Source organism: Notechis scutatus, chromosome 9, assembly GCF_049901735.1.
Source record: "Notechis scutatus isolate UNSWTSFEM ecotype Mainland chromosome 9, rNotScu1.2, whole genome shotgun sequence".
Taxonomy (NCBI): Eukaryota; Metazoa; Chordata; class Lepidosauria; order Squamata; family Elapidae; genus Notechis; species Notechis scutatus.
The window spans coordinates 20214195-20235842 of NC_142017.1; the positions used below are offsets into that span (position 1 = coordinate 20214195).

Genomic DNA, 21648 nt, shown 5'->3' on the forward strand with positions numbered 1-21648 from the left:
ACTCTAAAAAGACTAGAAAAATATTTTAGGAGTTGACACTTATGACCATTGCTATGGCTCAAGGTTATGTGATCTCTTGTGATTTTCTGACGAGCAAAGTCAACGGGGAAGCCAGGGTCACTTAACAACTGTGTTACTAACTTAACCATTGCAGCGATTTACTTAACAATTCATTTAACAAATGTCTCACTGAGCAACAGGAATGTTGGGCTCAGTTGTGGTCATAAGTAGAGGATTACCTGTACATTGGCATGGGAGTGGGTGGGAGGGCAGCCTCTTCACAGTAGTGGGTGGGCTAGTAAAAAGGTTACATGAATCTCCTTTCTAATTACATATAATTTAAAATAAGTCAATATAACTCCTGTTGCTTGGGTCCCACGTATTTCTGTAGGCCTGCTGGATCTTGAAATAATAAACTGCATACATTCCCAAGGCTACGGATTAATCACTGTTTGGTACTATTACAGTTGGGTGTGCAGTCAGACAGATGTTTAGAATGGATTTGGCATTTTTATCCGACTTCTCAGTCCTTTCCAAGGACTTGAGATAGGCAGGTGTGGTTGTTTGAGGGTATACAGATGATTAGGGAGGGGGCTGGAGGCTAAAACGTACGATGAACGGTTGCAGGAACTGGACCTGGCTAGTCTAGGGAAGAGAAGGACCAGGGGAGACAGGAGAGCAGCCTTCCAGTATTTGAGGGGCTGCCACAGAGAGGAGGAGGGGGCCAAGCTATTTTCCAAGGCACCTGAAGGCCAGAGAAGAAATAATGGATGGAAACTGATCAAGAAGAGATTCAACCTAGAAATAAGGAGGAATTTTCTGACAGTGAGAAGAATCAACCCATGGAACAGAAGTTGTCTTCAGAAGTTGTGGGAGCTTCATCACTAGAAGCTTTCAAGAAGAGACTGGACTGCCATCTGTCAGAAATGGTGGAGGGTCTCCTGCTTGGGCTAGAAGACCTACAAGGTCCCTTCCAACTCTCTTAATCTGATAAAGAGGTATCCCGCTGCCTTTTGCAATTGAGGGGTGGTTAATTTGTCTATGCTGATCTTATTCAAATGGTGCTCCAGATGTTTTTGGATTGTACCCAATGCACCTAGTATACGATTGGTTGCACAGTCAGCCAGAAGTTTGGACTAGATTCGGCATTTTTGTCCACCTATCAAGTCCTTCTCAAGGTCGTGGGATTTGCAGATATTGTTGCTTGATGGTGTTCAAGGTCTTGTTGGAAGAAATATCCATCTGGTTCAGTTCCAAGCTGGGAGAAAGACACTGGAAACATGGGAGGCTGTTTAATGAAGCAGAACCACATGGGTTTTGGGCAGCTGACCACATGGAGTTGGGAGTGAGGGGCTTTTATACCTTCTCCTTGAGCTTCCTGTTCCTGTGCAAGAACATGTATTCTATTGGCTGTTGTCAGACTCCCATGGTGCCATATAGGGGTTGTGTAAGGGTCATAGCTGGCTCCGTAGGTTGTCTGATCTAAGTTTGATTGAAGCCTGGAGGAGGATGCAATGTCCCCAGGAGATTGTGCAACGGGGTGAGTTCTGCTACTAGATGGTAGAGGGTTAATCCTATTATGTCCTGGAGGGTCAAGTCTTAATCCCATCATCCTGGAGCTGAAGATCTTTTGTTTTGTAGATAGGATGGCCCAGGCTTTCTTAATGGGCACAAAATATCTGCTGGGGGCTATTAAGAAAGATTGGGGCTCTCTCTTTCCGTCTCCCAAAAAGCATGTTTCACCATTTCTCCTTTAGGGAAATATAATATTCTCCCTTTTTAATATTTCCTAAAACATTTCATTCTTCTGGGAAGGGATGGCATCCCACAGTCTCATCGCAGGATGCTAGCTGTTCCCAGCAAAGATGCCTTTTGCAATTGACTGATGGGTATTTTGTCAAGAATGGTGATGATGATGTGATGGTGATGTGACCTTTCAAGTTGTAAATAATTCTGTAATCCAAGCATAGAACTTTTTTTTGGGGGGGGGGGCAGATATAGGTTTTAAAAAAATGTGTGTCAGGGGGGCGGAATCCATCAAAGTCAAAATCAGCTCCTGATAATGACCTGGACATGGGCATGTGGTTTTCTTGGCCATAAAACAGAAGCAACTTGTGCCTTTTCTTCTCCCAGTTTCCGACTTCCCAGCCTTGCCAAATTCTGGTGGTCTCCCATCCAACTCATAAACAGGTTCGGCTTTGCTCATTTGTTTCTATGGTCCAGTTTTTTCTTCCTAATTATGAGGACCACAAGTCAAAAGTGCATTTATTCCCATTTCAGGCATTGGGTTTCCATTCAGCAATAAGGGTAAATTGTCTTTCCTCTGATCAATCAAGTCAATTTAGCCATCTCTGCAAGTTGCATTATCTTCACCAACCATCCCTCCATTGTGGGTCAAACATTTTCAAATGTGGGTCACATCTTTTTTCTCCCCAAACATACACATTTTTTATTTAAAGCTCTGAAAGAATGTAAATGAAACAAAAAAAAACTCACTTAGAAGGGACAAGGGAACGATATTCAGAAATGCATTTCTAACTCTCAACAGCAGGGGGCAGTCAAACCTTACTATTGGGTGAAAAGGTATTTTTATTTTTATTTTCAGTTACTGGGTCTTGCAAAAGCAGACTTACATGTGGTACAGTGAATGCTGTTCACCACCACACCCAATCCATGGGAGAGGTGCGTCTTCCAAAAGCAACTGGACTGTTTTTTTTCCTTGAGAAGGAAGAAGCAAATGTTTCGCTTCTCATCCACGAAGCCTCATCAGTTGTGATTTGGATGGTGGGGGAATGGAAGGATAGGTTCTGATGCAGGATTCAATCTGGGTCAGTCACCAAGACCAGAGATTTAGTGTGTTGTGGTTCGCCGGCAGCCTGTGCAGAGGGCAGCGGAATCGGACAATGGGGACGAAAGGGGACCAGTCAGGGAGTCTGGGGAGGACTCGGACGAGGGTCCTGCGTCCGAAGCAGAGATGGGGCCAGGACCATCTGGGAGTTATGTGCTGCGTTTGGAGCCTCCGGAGTCTGGCAGCAGCGAGGCAGAGGAACAAGGGGAGCCTGTTCCCAGTGCGCGTATGCACAGAGCTGCTAGAAGGTGAAAGCAGCTGAGACAAAAGGGGCAACTCGGGAGTAAGGCCGGGAGGTGATTGCGCCTCCCCTAAAGGGATCAAGGACAGGCAAAGATGACAGGAAGCAAAGTCATTCGTTCGGTTCAGATTCATTCTTGAATCTCTTTGTACTTTGGTTGGTTTCTTTTCTAGTTCATTGGACACTTCCGTAATTGGCAGCACTTCACAGGAAAGAAAGGTGGATGCTTATCTCAAGGGACAGTTTGAGATTCATTACGGGCTGGGAATGAAAAGAATTCCCAGCACTGCAATAAAACAAGACTTGTTTTTAAAATGTGTGTGCGTAATTACAGTCTCGGAAGTCTTCGTCAGAACATAGTGGTCCTAGGAAGAATGATATCCCAATTCAACTCTTCCTATACCGGTAGTCCTCGACTTATGGCCCAAAACTTGAGCCCAAAACTACTGTTGCTAAGCAAGATGTTTCTTGAGTTTTCCCCCATTTTACGACTTTTCTTGCCCCCAGTTGTTAAGTGAATCACTGTAGTTGTTACGGTAGTAACATGGTTGTTAAGTGAATCTGGCTTCCCCATTGACTTTGCTTGTCAGAAGGTCATAAAAGGGGATCACTGCAACCGTCATAAATATGAACCAGTTGCCCACCATCTGAATTTTGATTACGTGATCATGGGGATGCTTTCAATGGTGATAAGTGTGAAAAATGGTTGTAAGTCACTTTTTTTCAGTACCTTCGAACGGACTCTAAACAAACTCTTCGTAAGTCGAGATCTACCTGTAGTCACCAGGAGTCAAGTTCATCAATTTAAGAGCTGCTTTCTTTATCCCAACGTTGGGATGGGTTGTGTTGTGGTTCTCCGGCAGCAGGTGCGGACGGCTGAGGTCTTGGAGAGCGAGGACTCAGATGAGGGGCCTGCATGTGATGCAGGGATGGGGCCAGGACCATCAGGGAGTGGAGCGCTGCCTTCGGGGATTGTGGGGGCTGGCAGCAGCGATGAAGAGGCCCCCGAGGAGCCTGTGCTCAGTGCGGGTGTGTGCAGGGCTGCTCGAAGGAAAGAGCAGCTGCAGCAGCACGGGCAACTCGGGAGTAAGGCTGCAAGGTAATGGGCTCTCCCTTAAGGGATAAAAGCCAGCCTGAGAGACTGGGATTCTTTGCAGGAAGCAAAGCAGTTCTTTCACCTCCAAGTTCTTGTGGAAGTCCTGTCTATTCTGGTTTGTTTTCGGAGACTTTTGGTTTTGGATATTTCCCTGAAATGAATCTTGTGTTTTTGGCAGCCTTTCCCAACCTTGAAAGAGCTTGCTCTTATCTGGGACAATTAGTTTTAATGACTCTTCGCTGTGAATGCACAGAATTCACAGAGACGCATGAAAAAGGCTTGCTTTGATATATACTTCGTGTTTATTTGATTTGAACGAGGCTTGGGTCAGCACAGGTTGGCCAGCCAGAAGAGGGCAGAGGTGTTTCTCCATAAAGGAAGAATCTGCCTCCTGTTAGGTTGCATTCCAGGCAGGCATTCTACTTTGGGGGAAAGGGGGGGGGGACAAAGAAAGCCATCCCTCTTCCCCTCCCAGTCCGAGCTGGTCTTGTGTCCTTCAGGAGTTGGCTGACCTGAAGCACGTCCACGCCAAACTGAAGAAGCAGCACCAGGAGAAGATGGCCGAACTGGGCCACACCATCCGGCGTGTGGAGCAGCACGAGGGAGAAGTGAAGAAGCTGCGGCTGCGGGTAGAGGAACTCAAGAAGGAGCTGGCCCAAGCGGAAGACGAGGTGAGTTTCCTTCTGCAACGTTGACTTGAGGGAGATCCCAAAATAGAGGAGAGCCCTTTGCCATCCCTTTCTCATTCTTCCAGGGCCACCGCAAAGCCGAGCCAGCCTCCTGTTCGGTCTGAAGGTGTGATGTTCCGGGGCGTGGCGCAAAGGCAACACAGTCAAATAAGCAAGAAGAGTCCCTTTATTATTTCCAACTTTGCCCCCAATGTCCAGGTTACCTTCAGCTGGAGAAAAACTCTCCCAGGAACAGTCTTTAAGTGGAGGAAATTCAGTCCAAAACAAGATACATACAGACTATAACTAAAAATCCAAACAAACCAAGCTGCAGTAATTAACTTGACAGGGCAGGAGAAGGAATTTCAGACTTGAAAGCACGGCAACATTCACACAGTTGGGAAGACACCAGGAACACAGATAAGCCATGATGATACCAGATAAAGTCAATATTTGCTCCCAACAACTTGCTTTGTGCAGCTTCCCTTTTTATACACCGTGTTCCCAGCTGCAGCTAATGAAGGGAATCAGGGCCCTTTCCTCCCCCATAAGCCACACAACCCACATTGCTCCCTTCTCCGTTCCTCCCTCTGTGCCCTAGGATGAAGAGGAGGTGAGCCTGGGTCTTCCTTTGAACGCCCTCTGCCTTGTTCTACCTCTCCCCTGCTCTGGACTTTGCCCTTCCCCAGTTTCTTCCACAGCCAATGGAGCCGCACTCCCACTCCCTGTCAGCTGTTCAGCCTCCCCCTCCGAATCAGATTCCAACAGGGGCATGACAGAAGGGATCACGATCAGCTGTGCAAGTTGTGGATATTACGGCTTCTCTTCTCCTAAAACCAGCCTCTTTCCACTTTCCAGATGTTTGGACTAGACTTCTCTAGCCACCTTTTCAGAAGTCCCAAAGGTGTCTTTTTTTTTCAAGCGGCAACTGGACTTTCTTGGTTTTTCCTCGAAGATGTTTCGCTTCTCATCCAAGAAGCTTCTTCAGCATTCAGCTCTAAAGAAGCTCCTTACATGAGAAGCAAAACATCTTCGAGGAAAAAACCAAGAATGTCCAGTTGCCTCTTGAAGAAGCACTTTTGGGACAACCATGACCTGGAGGACTGAGAATCTCCATAGACACCTTTTCAAAAAGCACCTGAATTTGACAAGACAGGCTAAGCGATCTAGAATTTCAGGAATGGTGTTCTGCTTTTATGCTCCCAGTTGCTGCTGGAGTAAGGCATCCATGCTGTGGCCAGGACTCGTGCTGGATTATCAAACTTTAAACAGATAATCAGAATTGGTTTGGCATGATCTGTTCTTAACAAACCTGTGCTGACTGCTAGATATTACTGTACTCGTTTCTAGATGTTGGCAGGTCTGTTTTTTTATTATCTTTTCCAGTATCTTCCCAGGTATCAATGTTAGGCTAATTGGTCTATAGCAGGGGTGTCCAACCTTTCACCTTCCCTGGGCCACATTAGAAGATGAAAATTTGGTTTGGGCCGCACATAATTAAATTAAATAATAATAATTAAATTAAATTAAATTAAATTAAATTATTAATAAAATTATTATTTATTATTTATTAAAAATTATTTATTTTTTATTTTATAATTTTCCGGCCAAATTTTGCGGGGTGGGGGGGAGGGGGGGAAGAAAGCTCGCCCCCCTCACGCCTACCTCTCCTCCTGCAAATGCAGCAGCGGCGGCGGCGGGGGCAGAAGCAGCAGCGGTGGTGGCGGCAACAGCAAGAGGTGGCGGGCGGGACTTTTGGGCTGCGGCTGCCCGCCTTTTCTGTTGCTCGCCTCGCCCGCCTCGCGCCTGCCTCTCCTCCTACAAATTATTTATTTTTTATTAATTTTCCGGCCAAATTTTGCGGGGTGGGGGGAGGGGGAAGAAAGCTCGCCCCCTCACGCCTACCTCTCCTCCTGCAAATGCAGCAGCAGCGGCGGCGGGGGCAGAAGCAGCAGCGGTGGCGGCGGCAACAGCAGGAGGTGGCGGGGCGGGACTTTTGGGCTGCGGCTGCCCGCCTTTTCTGTTGCTCGCCTCGCCCCGCCTCGCGCCTGCCTCTCCTCCTCCTCCTCGCTGGATCTTTCATGAAGGTTGGGGTGGGCGTTGGGCCGCATTACGAGGCGACCTGGGCCGCATGCGGCCCGTGGGCCGCGGGTTGGACAAGCCTGGTCTATAGTTTCCTGGGTCTGTTTTTTTTCTCCTTTGTTGAAAATGGGAACCACATCATCTCTTTTCCAGTCCTCTGGTAGTTCCCCGTTGCTCCAGGATTTTTGAAAGACATGGTGCAGTGGTTCTGAGATGACCTCTGCCAGCTCCTTTAAAACTCTGGGGTGTAATCCATCAGGCCCCGGTGATTTGTGTTCATCAAGATCAGACAGGCCTTCTCTTACTATTTTTTTTTACTTTTTACTTTTTGGTCCAGTTGCCATGATTTAACCTTGTTAGATACTTTTGGCCTGGATGACTGAGTCTTTCATTTACATATTGTTTTGAGCATCTTCTGCTGCCCAGAGATTCATTCATTCTGAACTGGTTATCCAGACTTTTCCCCAGCTTGAGAAAAAGCTGGCCTTGTGTTCTCTCTTTTGGAAAACACATTTGCAAATCCTACGATTCTGCATGATGTGTTTACAGGTAGTTCACGACTTACAACCATTCACTTAGCGACTGTTCAAAGTTACAACAACGCTGACAAAAATAACTTATCGCTGTTTTGCACGACATCATCCCTGTGGTCACGTGATCAAAATTTGGTCGCTCGGCAACTGGCATGTATTCATGATGATTGCAGTGTCTCGGGGTCATGTGATGAGCAAAGTCAGATTCACTTAACAACTGTGTTGCTCACTTAACAACTGCAGTGATTTAACTTAACAACTGTGGCAAGAAAGAACATAAAAAAGGGCAAAATTCATTTAACGCTTAGCAACAGACATCTTAGGCTCAACTGTGATCATAAGTCGAGAACTATCTGTAGTTCACCTGGCCTTAAAAGATGTTATCGCTTATTCTTAACCTCTTAATAGTGGTTGTTGGGTTTTGTTTTTGTTTTTTCTATTTATTATTTTCCCTTTAATATAGATCAGGAAGGCAAAATGTTTGCTCCAGTCGCTGTTAGCCAGATACAGAAGCAATGAAATAAAGCAAAAAAGCCAAACAAACATCGGGGTTAATTTTACCAAGCTCTGGTCATTATTGCCAAGGGAGACCCATTAAGTTCCATCTTCAGCTATGATGGAGAAAATGCATTTTTTTTTTATTCAGACGAGTCTTCTCTTTGGCCCCTGAATTGCCTTGTCGTGCCCAATACTGAATGTTCCTGAGGTTGAGCTTATTTTAATTGGCTTCTATTGATTCCGTGGAAATGCTTTGTCTTCTGTCTTTTTATGCCGTTTACTGACGTCTAAGTACCGTATTGCGCTATTCATATTTTATGGTTTCTGGAATCACCATTGGAGATTGAGACCGGATGCGTATTGAGCAATGACGGATAGATTGAATCATCATAAATCCCATTGATTTCAAAAGGACCAACCCTCCCGGGGGTTTTAATGATTGTCATGCACAAATTCTCTAGGCCAGAGGTCTCCAAACTTGGCCAAACTTTAAGAATTGTAGACTTCAACTCCCAGAATTCTCCAGCCAGCATAGCCAGAATAGAATTCTGGAAGTTGAAGTCCACAAGTCTTAAAGTGGCCAAGTTTGGGGGGACCCTTGCTCTAGGGGGTTCGGCTAGAGATGGGAGAGCATGCACACAGCACGTAAAAGATGCTCCTAGCTAAAAGTTCCTCCTAAAATCAGCAAAGAGGTTGAGATTCTGGAAAGAGTGCAGAGAAGAGCAACCAAGAGGATGAGGGGACTGGAGGCTAAAACATACAATGGACGGTTGCAGGAACTGAGCCTGGCTAGTCTAGTGAAGAGAAGGACCAGGGGAGACATGATAGCGGTCTTCCAATATTTGAGGGGCTGCCACAGAGAGGAGGAAGAAGTCAAGCTATTTTCTAAAGCATCTGAAGGCCAGACAAGGAATAGTGGATGGAAACTGATCAAGGAGAATTAAGGAGAAATTTCCTAACAGTGAGAACAATTAATCAGTGGAACAAATCCCCTTCAGAAGTTGTGGGTGCCCCATCACTGGAGGCTTCTTAAAGGAGATTGGACAGCCATTTGTCCAGAATGGTATAGGGTCTCCTGCTTGAGCAAGGGGTTGGACTAGAAGACCTCCAAGGTCCCTTCGAGCTCTGTAATTCTGTTAGCTCAATTGCTGTTCTCCACCCACCTTGGGAAGAGATTTTTTTTTTTTGGAAACCCCCTGAGGGCTGCTCTCAAGCCAGGAAAAAAAAAAGAGAGACAAAACAGATCCGGGATCCAATTTTGTCTGAGACAGTTTCATCTAAGAGTGATAAAAAAAGAGGCATAAAATTGGACAAAAAGTGCTGGTTTCCATTACTGGCTGTCTTTAAGTTCTGTGCAGCCATTTATTTAAAGTGACCTTGTTCTGAATCAGCCAAGTGCAGCCCTCGGTATTTCAATCCACCTTTTTATTGGACCTGCAAGAAGACAAGGTGGAAGAAGTCAAGGCTGCAGAAGGGGCCACTCGCCTGCCGTCTGTTGATGGGGCTCAGGTTCCATAAACCTGTGGCAAGATACAGATAGTCCTTGTCTTACAACAGTTCATTTAGTGACCGAAGTTACAATGGCATCGAAAAAAGAAGAAGGAAATGGCCAGTTTTCATCCTTACAACTGTTGCAGCATCCCCAGGGACACGTGGTCAAAATTCAGGTGCTTGGCAGCTGACTCATACTTATGATGGTTGCTGTGTCCCAGAGTCATGGGACTCCAACTTTCTGATAAGCAAAGTCAACGGGGAAGCCAAATTCAGTTGACAACCATGTCGCTCATTGAACAGCTGCAACAGTTCACTTAACAACTGTGGCCGGAAAGATCATAAAGCGGGACAAAATTCACAGGGCAAATGTCTTACTTAGCAACAAAAAAATTGGGCTCTATTGTGGTCGTAGCTCAAGGACTACCTGCCCAGGAAGTGTATAGTAGGGATATTATCCTTCCTAGCAGGGGTGGGATTCTACAGGTTCGCACCTATTCGTTAGAACCAGTTGTTAACATTCTAAGCAGTTCGGAGAACCGGTTGTTAGAAGAAATTACTGGCCTAATCCTGTAAGGAAGGCAGGAAGGAAACATTCTGGTGTTGCTTACAGAAACTGCCTCTCCGTTAACCCTTATTACATTCTTGGCAGGACTGGACTTCCTGTCTCAGGAACTTCTCTGGAGTTATTTTTCCCTCCTTTACTGGTACTTTGCTTGTGTGGAGTGACCATTCAAAGTTACAATGGCACTGAAAAAAGTGACTTATGACCATTTTTCACACTTACGACTATTTCAGCATCCCCACAGTCATGAGAGGCCAGGTGAGGAGATGTGTGCCTTGATGTGAGTGATATTGAGTTGGCCACGCCCAGCCAATAACATGACCACCAAGCCACGCCCACCACCTAAGCCACGCCCACCACCTAAGCCACGCCCACAGAACCGGTTGTTAAAAATTTGAATCCCGCCCCTGCTCCCTGGGGCCACTCTTTGGAGCCCAGCTGGGAAGAAAAATGCTGTAGATCAGGGGTGTCCAACTCAAAGCCCGGGGGGCTGGATCTGGCCTGCAGGGTGCTTAGATCTGGAAACAGCAATGGATTGGCCTGTGGTGACTTTGACAGCAAAACGGAGCTCCGTTTTCGCCGGCAGAGGGTTGCAGGAAGCCATTGGAGCTGAAAATGGGGCTCGGGAACCCGTTTTCACTGGCAGAGCGCTAGGGCTGCCACAAGCGCCCCCGACATGAGTGACGTTGAGCTGGCCATGCCCATTCTGGCCCCCCCGGCCCCTCCAAGGTCAAACACAACCCTGATGTGGCCCTCAATAAAATCGAGTTTGACACCTCCGCTGTTGATAGCCAGGAGTCTCTGCCCAAGCAGGAGACTCTACACCAGTGTTGGTGAACCTTTTCGGCACTGAGTGATGAAATGGGAGCGTGCACACTGAGGAGTGCCGGAAACCAGAAGAGCAGCTCCCTGGCACAGGCATGCGGGAGCGCTGGAAACTGGAAGAGCAGCTCTCCCGGTGTGCATGCGCGCACCGGGAAGCTGAGCTTCCGGATACCAGCACTCACATGCACACTGGCCACCTGGTCTTCTGGCACGCATGCGCATGTGAAGACCAGCTGGTGTGTCGGAAACCAGAAGCTCAGCTTCCCAGAGCATGCATGCACATGGGGAGAGCTGCTCTTCCGTTTTTCTGCACTCCTGCATGCCAAGACCAGCTGGCCAGTGCCCATGTACACAACCAGAACCTAGAAGAGCAACGGGTGATGGCTGGCACGCCCAGAGAGATGACTCTGCATACCACTTCTGGCACACATGCCATAGATTCACCATTTTTGACAGGTGGCAGTCCAATCTCTTCTCGAAAGACTCCAGTGATGAAGTTCCCACAACTTCTGAAGGCAACTTCTGTTTCGTGGGTTGATTGCTCTCCCTGTCAGAAAATTCCTTCTTATTTCCAGGTTGAATCTCTTCTTGTTCAGTTTCCATCCATTATTCCTTGTCTGGCCTCCTCTTCTCTGCGGCAGCCCCTCAAATATTGGAAGACTGCTATCATGTCTCCCCTGGTGCTTCTCTTCACGAGACTAGCCAGGCCCAGTTCCTGCAACTGTTCGTTGTATGTTTTAGCCTCCAGTCCCTTAATCATCCTGGTTGCTCTTCTCTGCACTTTTTCTAGAGTCTCAACATCTTTTTTTACATCGTGGTGACCAAAACTGGATGCAGTACTCTAGGTGTGGTCTTACTAAGGCTTTATAGCAGGGGTGGGCAAACTTTTTGGCTCGGGGGCCGCATTGACTTTTAAAATTTGACAGACGGGCCGGGTCAGCACAAGATTTTTTGGGAATCGCCTCCCCCACCCTTCCCCCCCCTCTTCTCCTCCTTCCCCTCCCCTCGGAGGCCCCCTGAGTCAGGAGTTGCTACCGCCGGTGCGGCTCCGCGCGGCTCCAATCCCGTGTTGCCTCGGGAAGGGAAAGGCAAAAAGGAAGAGCCGCGGCGGTGCTTTGCAACGGGAGCAGCGGCACCGGAGGCTCAGGCTCAGCGGCTCCTGGTTTTGCCTTTTCCTTCCCAAGGCAACGCGGGACTGGAGCCGCATGGAGCTGCGCCAGCGGTAGCAACTCCTGACAGCCCCAGCCGGACACCTGAGCAGAGCCCGGGCGAAACTGCCTGTTGCTGCTGCCGGAGCACCTCCGGGTCGCCTCCACCAAGCAGCCTGCCCGCCCACCGGGCTTCCCCTCTGCCCCGCGGCTCGGGGCCAGGCGCAAGCGCCCGTGAGTTAAAAGGAAGCCGAAAGTTGCTGGGAAGTTGCTCGGGTGCTGGGAGCAGGCTTTTAAAGTGCCGCCCGAGCAAAGTTTAAGCAGCCCGCCCACCCGCCGGGCGGAACCCTTCCTGCTGCTCGGCGGGAAGACGCTCCAGCCTGCAAACTTTGCCTTTGCAAAGTTTAAGCCTGGAAGCCCCGGAAACCCAAGCAACTTCCCAGCAACTTTCGGCTTCCTTTTAACTTGCAGGCACTCGTGCCTGGCGGAGGGGAAGCCCGGAGCCTCCTCCAAGCAGTCCGCCCACCCGCCTGCTGGGCTTCCCCTCCGCCATGTGGCTTGGGGCCAGGCGTGAGCGCCCGCGAGTTAAAAGGAAGCTGAAAGTTGCTGGGAAGTTGCTCGGGTGCTGGGAGCAGGCTTTTAAAGTGCCGCCCGAGCAGGACCGCCGAGCCGGGAAACGGGGCACCAAGGCAGGGCAAGGCTCCACCAGCAGTGGCCTAGCTTTAGGTGGCTCCAAGCAGCCCGCCCTGCCCGCCGGGTGGAACCCTTCCCGCTCCTCGGCGGGAAGATGCTCCAGCCTGCAAGCTTTGCCTTTGCAAAGTTTAAGCCTGGAAGCCCTGGAAAAAAAAGGGGGATCGGCGGGGACTCACCTTCGGAGAGGTCGCACTCGAAGGTGATTTCGAACTCCCAGCCGAGGCCTTTGCAAATTTCTTTTCTTTCCTACCCCTAGATCGCTCCGCACTGTTTTGCAGCTTTGGGGGCCACGCGGCACAGGGCAATACGCCATGCCCAGCGATTTTTTTTCAGGGGCGGGCCAGATTGGACAGACCAATGGCAGCGATTTTTTTTCAGGGGCGGGCCGCATTGGACAGACCAACGGGCCGGATGTGGCCCGCGGGCCGTAGTTTGCCCACCCCTGCTTTATAGAGTGGTATTAGTACTTCCCTTGATCTTGACTGTATCCCTCTGTTAATACAACTTAGGATTGCATTAGCTTTTTTTGTGGCTGCTGCACGCTGCTGGTTCCTATTTAGCTGGTTGTCCACTAAGACTCCAAGATCCCTCACAGTTACTGCTATTGAGCCTGGTTTCAGCCAGTCTATATGCGTACATAAATACACATAAAGGTACATCAATAAATCAAACAATGCTGTGGTCTTTGCCCCTTGCAGCTCGATGAGGCTCATAACCAGGCCCGCAAATTGCAGAGGTCGCTGGATGAGCAGACGGAACAGAGTGAAAATCTCCAAGTGCAGCTGGAACACCTGCAATCCAGGTACGGGGAAGAAGTAAGCAACCTCTCCTTGCCCTATCCACAGACGGATGGAAAATATGGGAAGGAACGCAGGTAATCCTTGACTTATGACCATAATTGAGCCAAATAAAGCAGTCGTTGAGTGAATGTAGCAGTCATTTTACCCAATGGGTATTTTTCACCAGAAACCAGAAATAAAAACTGGAACCAACCAAAAAAAAAAAAAACCCATCAAAAATCACAGTCATGTGAATACAGGATGCTGCAATCTGCCATAAAGGTGAGCCGGTTGCCAAGCACTCAAAATTCAATCATATGATTGCGGAACTTCAAAATTGGGTCGCAAGTAGCATTTGGGGGTCTGTCAAAAGTTTGAACTGTTGCTAAATGACCGGTCATAAGTCAAAGGCCACCTGTATCTCTCAGAAAATCTGATATTTTCCCCCCATTTCTAGATTCACAATTTGATCAGGTTACAAGAGTTTAAAAATACCAAACTAAGTTTCTAGTTCCTCTTGTTTAGGAGAAAAACCTGAAAATAATTTGTGTGGAATTTTTACATATATAGAGAAATGGCTTTCGTCTTCTAATACTCATCTGTACCTCTGCTATCCACCTTCTGTTCACCTTTAGCAAAACAGCCTTGGCCATAAAAATAATTTAAAAACGCAACATGTATTTCACACCTAAGACAAAAATGAGATGAGCCAGCATGAAAACGTTTTGTGATGGCCATAAATAACTTTACCTGTATAAAGCACCTTTTCTGAGGCCATTGGTAACTTCAAGTGACCAGTCATTAAGCGACCAGTCGTAAATCCATCCATAGCCCATTGCTTCTCAACTTCATTAACTTTATAAACTCTGTGGACTTCAATTCCCAGAATTCCCCAGCTAGCATGAAAAGTTGAATTCTGGGAATTGCTTAAAATTTTTGAAACTGAGAAACACTGATCTAGTCCAATCTAGGAAACTCTTCACCTTCCCTTTGCTCCTCGTAAGAGAGAAGACCTACAAGGTCCCTTCCAACTCTGTTAATCTGATTAATCTGTGCAGAGTAACCCTTATATAAAAAGGATATGCACATGGAAACGGTTTATGAGAACAGTTATGAATAAATATACAGCCACACAGAGTTGCACAAGTTGTATTAATGTTTACTTGAAGAAATAGCACAGTCCAATAAACAGCCCATGTTATACACATTTTTAACAGTCCAGAAATATCCAGTTATAAAGTCTTCTTACCGGTTTCACGTCTTTTACAGCAGACAAATATCAAACCGTAATACAACGGATAACCTTCGATATCAACAGAATATCAAAATAAACAGGGTTAGTCAGTATTGGTCCGTAGTCAGTTAGTAACAGCATCAAGAGAGATCATCAGTGAAAAAGAGAATTAAACCATGATCTATAGCTCCCTCTTATGGCAACTTGTAGCATAATCAACCAACCAGAACACGGCATAATACATTACAGTATTTTTCCTTAAAGCTACAAACGTATATATTTTGTCAATAGTTGTCAACCCAACTATGTTATTTACATATACATAACAATAATAATAAAAGTCAGGCTGAAACAGACTGACTGTTATCAGTTTTCCTTTACAGACCAACATAACGGGGCTTGTATCTTGGTCTCCATTTCTAGCACAGCTTCTGGTTCCTCCACCACCACCATCTCCTCCTCCTCCTCCTCCTCCTCCTGTTCTTCCACTTTTAAAATATTTATTGCTCTTGGTTCTCAGCTTCCAATTTTGTTCCCTTCTCAGGAACTCCAAACCAATTAAAAGAAAAACCTCCTCCCAGAAAACTCCTGCTAATTTGTGAGCTGAACACAACATGCAAATTGGCTGCGGCTATAATTAGAGAGGAGAGGAAGGAGGGGGGGTTGCTCCAAAGAGCCATGGTTGGGCAAAAGAGGGCATCTGGGCAAGTAGCTGCCATGGGCTCTGGAGAGGAGAGCCAGCCAGGTGGGGCCATAGTCTCCTGGATGGACTGGGATGGAGGGCAGGTATCCTGTTGGGTCCAGGAGAGAAACGAGGTCAGGCAGAAGGTATTCATGCTGGATCAGCAAGCCATCTTTTGTCTTTCCCAAATTTAATATTGTTTTTAATTGTATAAAATACCAAAAAAGAAAAGAAAAGAAAACAGGAAATTAAGGGAAGGGAATGGGGCGAAGGGGGTGTGAAATACAAGGGGGAAGAGAAAAAGAAAGAAAAGGGAGCATTGACATCCAACTCTTCCTAGCACAGTACAAGATAAACACACTCCAACCTCCACTTTTGGCTTTTACACATTAATATATAACTAGCCATTTCTGTAACACCAAATCTTTCTAATCAACAAAACCAAGATCAAAATTTCGTGTTTTTTATCTTCACAAACACAAATTCCAGAAGTGGTGTAGGGCATCCTGCCTAAGCAGGGGGTTGGATTAGAAGACCTCCAGGGTCCCTTCCAACTCTGTTACTCTATTCCATCCCATTCTCTATTTTGATTGCTATTCTATTCTATTCTACTCTATTTTCTATTCTGATTGCTATTCTATTCTATCCTATTTTCTATTCTATTCTATTTTCTATTCTACTCTATTTTCTATTCTGATTACTATTTTATTCTATCCTATTTTCTATTCTATTTTCTATTCTGATTGCTATTCTATTCTACTCTATTTTCTATTCAGTTCTATTTTCTATTCTGATTGCTATTTTATTCTACTCTATTTTCTATTCTGTTCTATTTTCTATTCTGATTGCTATTCTATTCTACTCTGTTTTCTATTCTATTCTATTTTCTATTCTGATTGCTATTCTGTTCTATTCTGTTTTCAATTCTGATTACTATTCTATCCTATTTTCTATTCTATTTTCTATTCTGATTGCTATTCTATTCTACTCTGTTTTCTATTCTATTCTATTTTCTATTCTGATTGCTATTCTATTCTATTCTGTTTTCGATTCTGATTACTATTCTATCCTGTTTTCTATTCTATTTTCTATTCTGATTGCTATTCTTTTCTACTCTGTTTTCTATTCTATTTTCTATTCTGATTGCTATTCTATTCTACTCTATTTTCTATTCTATTCTATTTTCTATTCTGATTGCTATTCTTTTCTATTCTATTTTTGATTCTGATTGCTATTCTATCCTATTTTCTATTCTATTTTCTATCCTATTTTCTATTCTATTCTGTATCCAAATTCTGAGGAACGCCATCAGAGAAGAGGGACGTTCTGGGTTTTCTTGTGTGCCGGAGGAGAGCAAATCAACCAGGGAAGAGCTAAATATTTCTCCTCTTTTTGACCTACTCGTGCTGACCTCCCAGACGCTGAGCTTCAGCAAATGCTCTCTTCTGTTCAGCATCTTCGCTGCTTTTCTTCTTCCATGGGCTGGCTGTTCAGAGGCAGCAAATTCATAATACTTACCTAGCTCTTTATCAGAGTGAGCAATGAAAGTCACTGGATTAGAAACCGGGAGACGGTGAGCTCTGGTCCTGTCTGAGGCACCTCGCCAGCTGAGGGACCTTGACTAGTCCCCATCTCTTAGCCCTGGGAAGAAGAAGGTCAGGGCACGCCAGTTCCCAAAACCTGGCCAAGAACAGGGGCTTCAACTCCCACAATATCCCTCCAAGCTCTGTTTCTGAATTAAGGGGGAAATTCCTGACAGTGACAACACTCAACCAGTGGAATGACTCGCCTTCAGAAGTTGTGGGAGCTCCATCATTGGAGGTCTTAAGGAAGAAATGGGAGAGCCATCTGTCTCAAGTGGTAGAGGGTCTCCTGCTTGAGCAAGGGGTCAGACTAGAAGACCTCCAAGGTCCTTTCCAACTCTATTATTCAGAATGGAATAGAATGGAATGGAATAGAACAGTACAGAATAGAACAGAACGGAACGGAACAGAACAGAACAGAACAGAATAGGAATAGGAATAGGAATAGAATAGAATAAGGAATAGAATAGAATACAGAATAGAATAGAATAAGGAATAGAATAGAATAGAATAGAATAGAATAGAATAGAATAGAATAGAATAGAATAGAATAGAACAGAATAATGGAACCATGGAATGGAATGGAATAAGGAATGAAACAGAACAGAACAGAAGCTGGAAGGGACCTTGGAGGTCTTCTAGTCCAGCCCCCTGCTCAAGCAGGAGAACCTATACCATCTCAGACATGGTGGGTTTTTTTTTAATCACTACCCCCAGCCCACTTCCGCAGCCAATTCTCTTGTGCCCGCTGCCCTTTTGCTGGAAGTTCACACAACGGGCAGCCCCTCTTGCGCCCTGGAGGGGCAGGAGAACATTGTGTGTCTGAAGGACTCACCACCCAGGAAAAGAGAGAAAAAAACGGGCTGGTGTGGAAGAGGCAGGACGGAGAGGGCCCGCTCTGAGCAAAGTGCCTTTAAGAGATACTTTAATTTTATGGCCTTTTAGGAAAGGGTTTTCTTTCTTTCTTTCTTTCTTTTTTAATTTGGATGTGTGCTTCTCTAGCAATAAAACACTGAAATGTCTGTCAGACGGATCGATTCTGCTCCGTCGAAAAGAAGAGGCAGCTGGTTCTATCTATCTCTCTCTCTCTCTCTCTCTCTCTCTCCTTTTTTTTTTCTTTCTTGCAAAGAAAAGAGGGAGGAGGAGAGGGAGGATATAATTTTTATCTTCTTATGTTTTATTGGGGAGGCCGCCATTAAATCAAAGGAGAATAATGGAGCCTTCCTCGGCACCCCCTCTGAGAGATCCCCCCACCGCCCCCACCTTAAATAATGCATGCTTTTTCCAGTAAAAAGCAGCTGAAGTCAGGTAGCTGCGCCCGAGAGAATGCAAGGCGAGGCTTCTCTCTCCATTCAGGCTTCGTGGCTTCGGATTGGAAACCCCTACACATAAATTTTCTCCGGGTGAAACTTAATGCTGGGAAGATCAGGCAGCTTTTACAATGCTGAGAATGCCCAATTGAGGAGCCCAGCCGGATAAAGGCCTGGAGTCTAAAACATATGAAGAAGGGTGGCAGGAATTGGCTATGGCTAACCTAGAGGAAAGAAGGAGTAGGGGAGACATGAGAGCAGGATCCCAGAATTTGAGGGGCTGCCCCAAAGAGGAGGGGGTCGATTAATTTTGCAAGGCACCAGAAGGCCGGGACAAGAAGCAAGGGATGGAAACTAATCAAGGAGAGAAGCAACTTGGAATTAAGGACGAACCTTCCTAACAGGGAGGACAATTAGCCAGTGGAACAGAAAAGTTGCCTCCGGAAGTTGTGGGTGCTTCATTACGGAAGGTTTTTAAAAGAGACTGACAGGCATTTGTCTCAAATTGTATAGGGTCTCCTGCTTGAGCACAGGGTTGGAATAGGAATGGAGTGGAGTGGAAGGGAAGGGAAAAAGGAAGGGAAGGGAAGAGAAAGAGAAGAGGGAATAGGGGAGAATAGGAGAAAAGAGAAGAGGGAATAGGAGAGAAGAGAAGAAGAGAAGAGAAGAGGAGAGGAGAGAAGAGGAGGGAATAGGGAAGAATAGGAGAGAGGAGAAGAGGGAAGAGGGGAGAATAGGAGAGAAGAGAAGAGAAAGAATAGGGGAGAAAAGGAGAAAAGAGAAGAGGGAATAGGGGAGAAGAGAAGAGAAGAGAAGAGGAGGGAATAGGGGAGAATAGGAGAAGAGAGAAGAGAAGAGAGAATAGGAGAGAAGAGAAGAGGAGGGAATAGGGAAGAATAGGAGAGAAGAGAAGAGAAAGAATAGGGGAGAATAGGAGAGAAGAGAAGAGAAAGAATAGGGGAGAAAAGGAGAAAAGAGAAGAGAAGAGGGAATAGGGGAGAATAGAATAGGAGAGAAGAGAAGAAGAGAAGAGGAGGGAATAGGGGAGAAGAGAAGAGAAGATAAAAGGGAATAGGGGAGAATAGGAGAAGAGGGAATAGGGGAGAATAGGAGAAAGAGAGAAGAGAAGAAGGAATAGGGGAGAAGAGAAGAGAATAGGAGAGAAGAGAAGAGAAGAGGAGGGAATAGGGAAGAATAGGAGAGAGGAGAAGAGAAGAGGGAATAGGGGAGAATAGGAGAGAAAAGTGGAATAGAATAGAATAGAATAGAATAGAATAGAATAGAATAGAATAGAATAGAATATGGAAGGGACCTTGGAGGTCTTCTAGTCCAGCCCCCTGCTCAAGGAGGAGAACCTAGAAGACCCCAAGGTCCCTTGCAGCTTCTATTCTGAATTTGAATTTGAAGGCTGCTTGCAAGCTTTAAAACCCAAGATACTTTGCTAACAAGACCAGGAGAATTTGGAAGCTCGCCCTTATCTACATTCTATATCTTTTTTCATACATTCACCCATTCTGCATCTTTTTCGTGCCTTCCTAATTGCATTGCCTCTGAGCCACATGCATGTACATTAAATGGCTGCAAGTATCTGCAGTAGACTTTTATTTCTAAATAACAAACGTCCAGGGAGATGTAAATCCTTCCACCTGCCAACCCTCCCGCTATCCTGTTCCTTGAAGGCACCAATGGTTGACATTCCATTGTCATCTAATGGATTCAGGGGAAAGTTTGGTTTAATCAAAAATTGTGTTGAGGGCTGGAGGCAATTGTCCAGATGCAACTTGATCAGCCAGTTACACCCTCTAAATTGGATGACATTTAAATATAAAGGAATAGTTTTGGAAGCAAGTGGGCCCCAATCTATTTATATCTTTTTAATCTTTTCATGGGAAGGACTGGCTTCTTTTCGAGCATTTAAAGCAATGTTTCTCAACCTTGGCAACTAGAATAGAACAGAGTAGAGTAGAGTAGAGCAGAGCAGAGCAGAATAGAGTAGAGCAGAGTAGAATAGAATAGAATAGAATAGAATAGAATAGAATAGAATAGAACAGAGTAGAACAGAACAGAGTAGAACAGAACAGAGTAGAGTAGAATAGAATAGAATAGAATAGAATAGAATAGAATAGAGCAGAGTAGAATAGAGCAGAGTAGAATAGAGCAGAGTAGAATAGAGCAGAGCAGAACAGAACAGAACAGGAAGGGAGCTTGGAGGTCTTCTAGTCCAGCCCCCTGTTCAAGTGGGAGAATCTATACCATTTCAGCTTGATGGCACTCGTGTCGGGGGCGCCTATAGCACGAGCGCTCTGCCAGCGAAAATGGGCTCTCAAGCTCCATTTTTGGCCACGACAGCCTCCTGCAGCCTCTGCCAATGAAAATGGAGCCCCCCTCCAAGCTCCATTTATCAGATCTAAGCACCTTGTGGGCCAAATCCAGCCCACAGGCCTTAAGTTTGACACCCCTGCCCTCGATGAAGCTTTAGATGATCCAGGACGACTGTCCTTAAATAATTACTCCTCTTTGGGCACCGGTGCTTGCTTTCCCATCTGCTTAGATGTAATTGTCAAAATACATGCTAAAATATCTAAGGAGGCTTCTTCTCTGTTCTGTGGGACAGACTTCGACGGCAGCAGAACCTCCCTCTCTTTGGGAAGATCCGTGGGTCACGCTTTGGTCCAGATGAGCCCAGAGATTGTACCAGCGACTTGGATGAAGACGAAGACTTGAAAATCCAAGTTCCGTAGCAGCTGGTTGTCCAGGTCTGGAGTTACTGAAGGGTGCATCTTAAAAGGGCAGGAAGTTGTGGAGCTGAGCCCAGTAGCTCTTGGGAGCAGGTCGTTCCTCGTCCTACCTTAGAGCCTCTTCTTTCACCTGACTTGAAGGATGCTCAAAGAGCTCTAGACAGATGGCATCAGCTGTCATGCACTGGCCTTCATCAGAAGAAGATTTGGGGAGACGTTCTGAGAAACTTTCTTGAAAGTCATACCCCCGTTTCTCCTTTTTCTTCTCCCAGTTCAACCTCAATCCATCAAACACCTCTGTGATGACCCAAAGGGGCCAAGGCAAGACAGATAATTAAGAAGAGTCCCTTTATTATCTCCAACTTTGCACCCAATGTCTAGCTTACCTTCAGGCTGGAGAAAAACTCTCCCAGGAACGGCCTTTAATTGCAGAAAATTCCGTCCAAAACAGGGTCAACACCAACTGTAACTTGAAATCCAAACAAGTCAAACTGAAGTAATTAGTTTGGCAGGGCAGGAGCAAGAATTTCAGACTTGAAAGCAAGGCAAAACTCACAAATTAAGAAGACGCCAGGAACACCGATAAGCCACGCAGATACAAGATAAAGTCACGTTTGTTCCCAACAACCTGCTG

At 45.9% G+C, this 21648-nt stretch overlaps 1 protein-coding gene across 7 annotated transcripts in view; it reads left to right on the plus strand.

Moving 5' to 3' along the window:
• Window positions 1-21648, plus strand: part of CCDC102A (coiled-coil domain containing 102A) — a 59383-nt gene that overhangs the window by 36273 nt on the left and 1462 nt on the right. For 2 of the 7 annotated variants that reach the window (XM_087971744.1, XM_087971745.1), the window contains exons 7-9: window positions 4686-4856; window positions 13387-13490; window positions 20891-21641. In XM_087971744.1, the coding sequence (XP_087827870.1) occupies window positions 4686-4856; window positions 13387-13490; window positions 20891-21017 (402 nt within the window). In that variant the 3' untranslated portion in view covers window positions 21018-21641. Of the gene's footprint in view, window positions 1-4685; window positions 4857-13386; window positions 13504-20890; window positions 21642-21648 lie in introns of those variants that run through there. The other 5 variants (XM_087971748.1, XM_087971746.1, XM_087971751.1 and 2 more) reach the window with 5 other exon arrangements.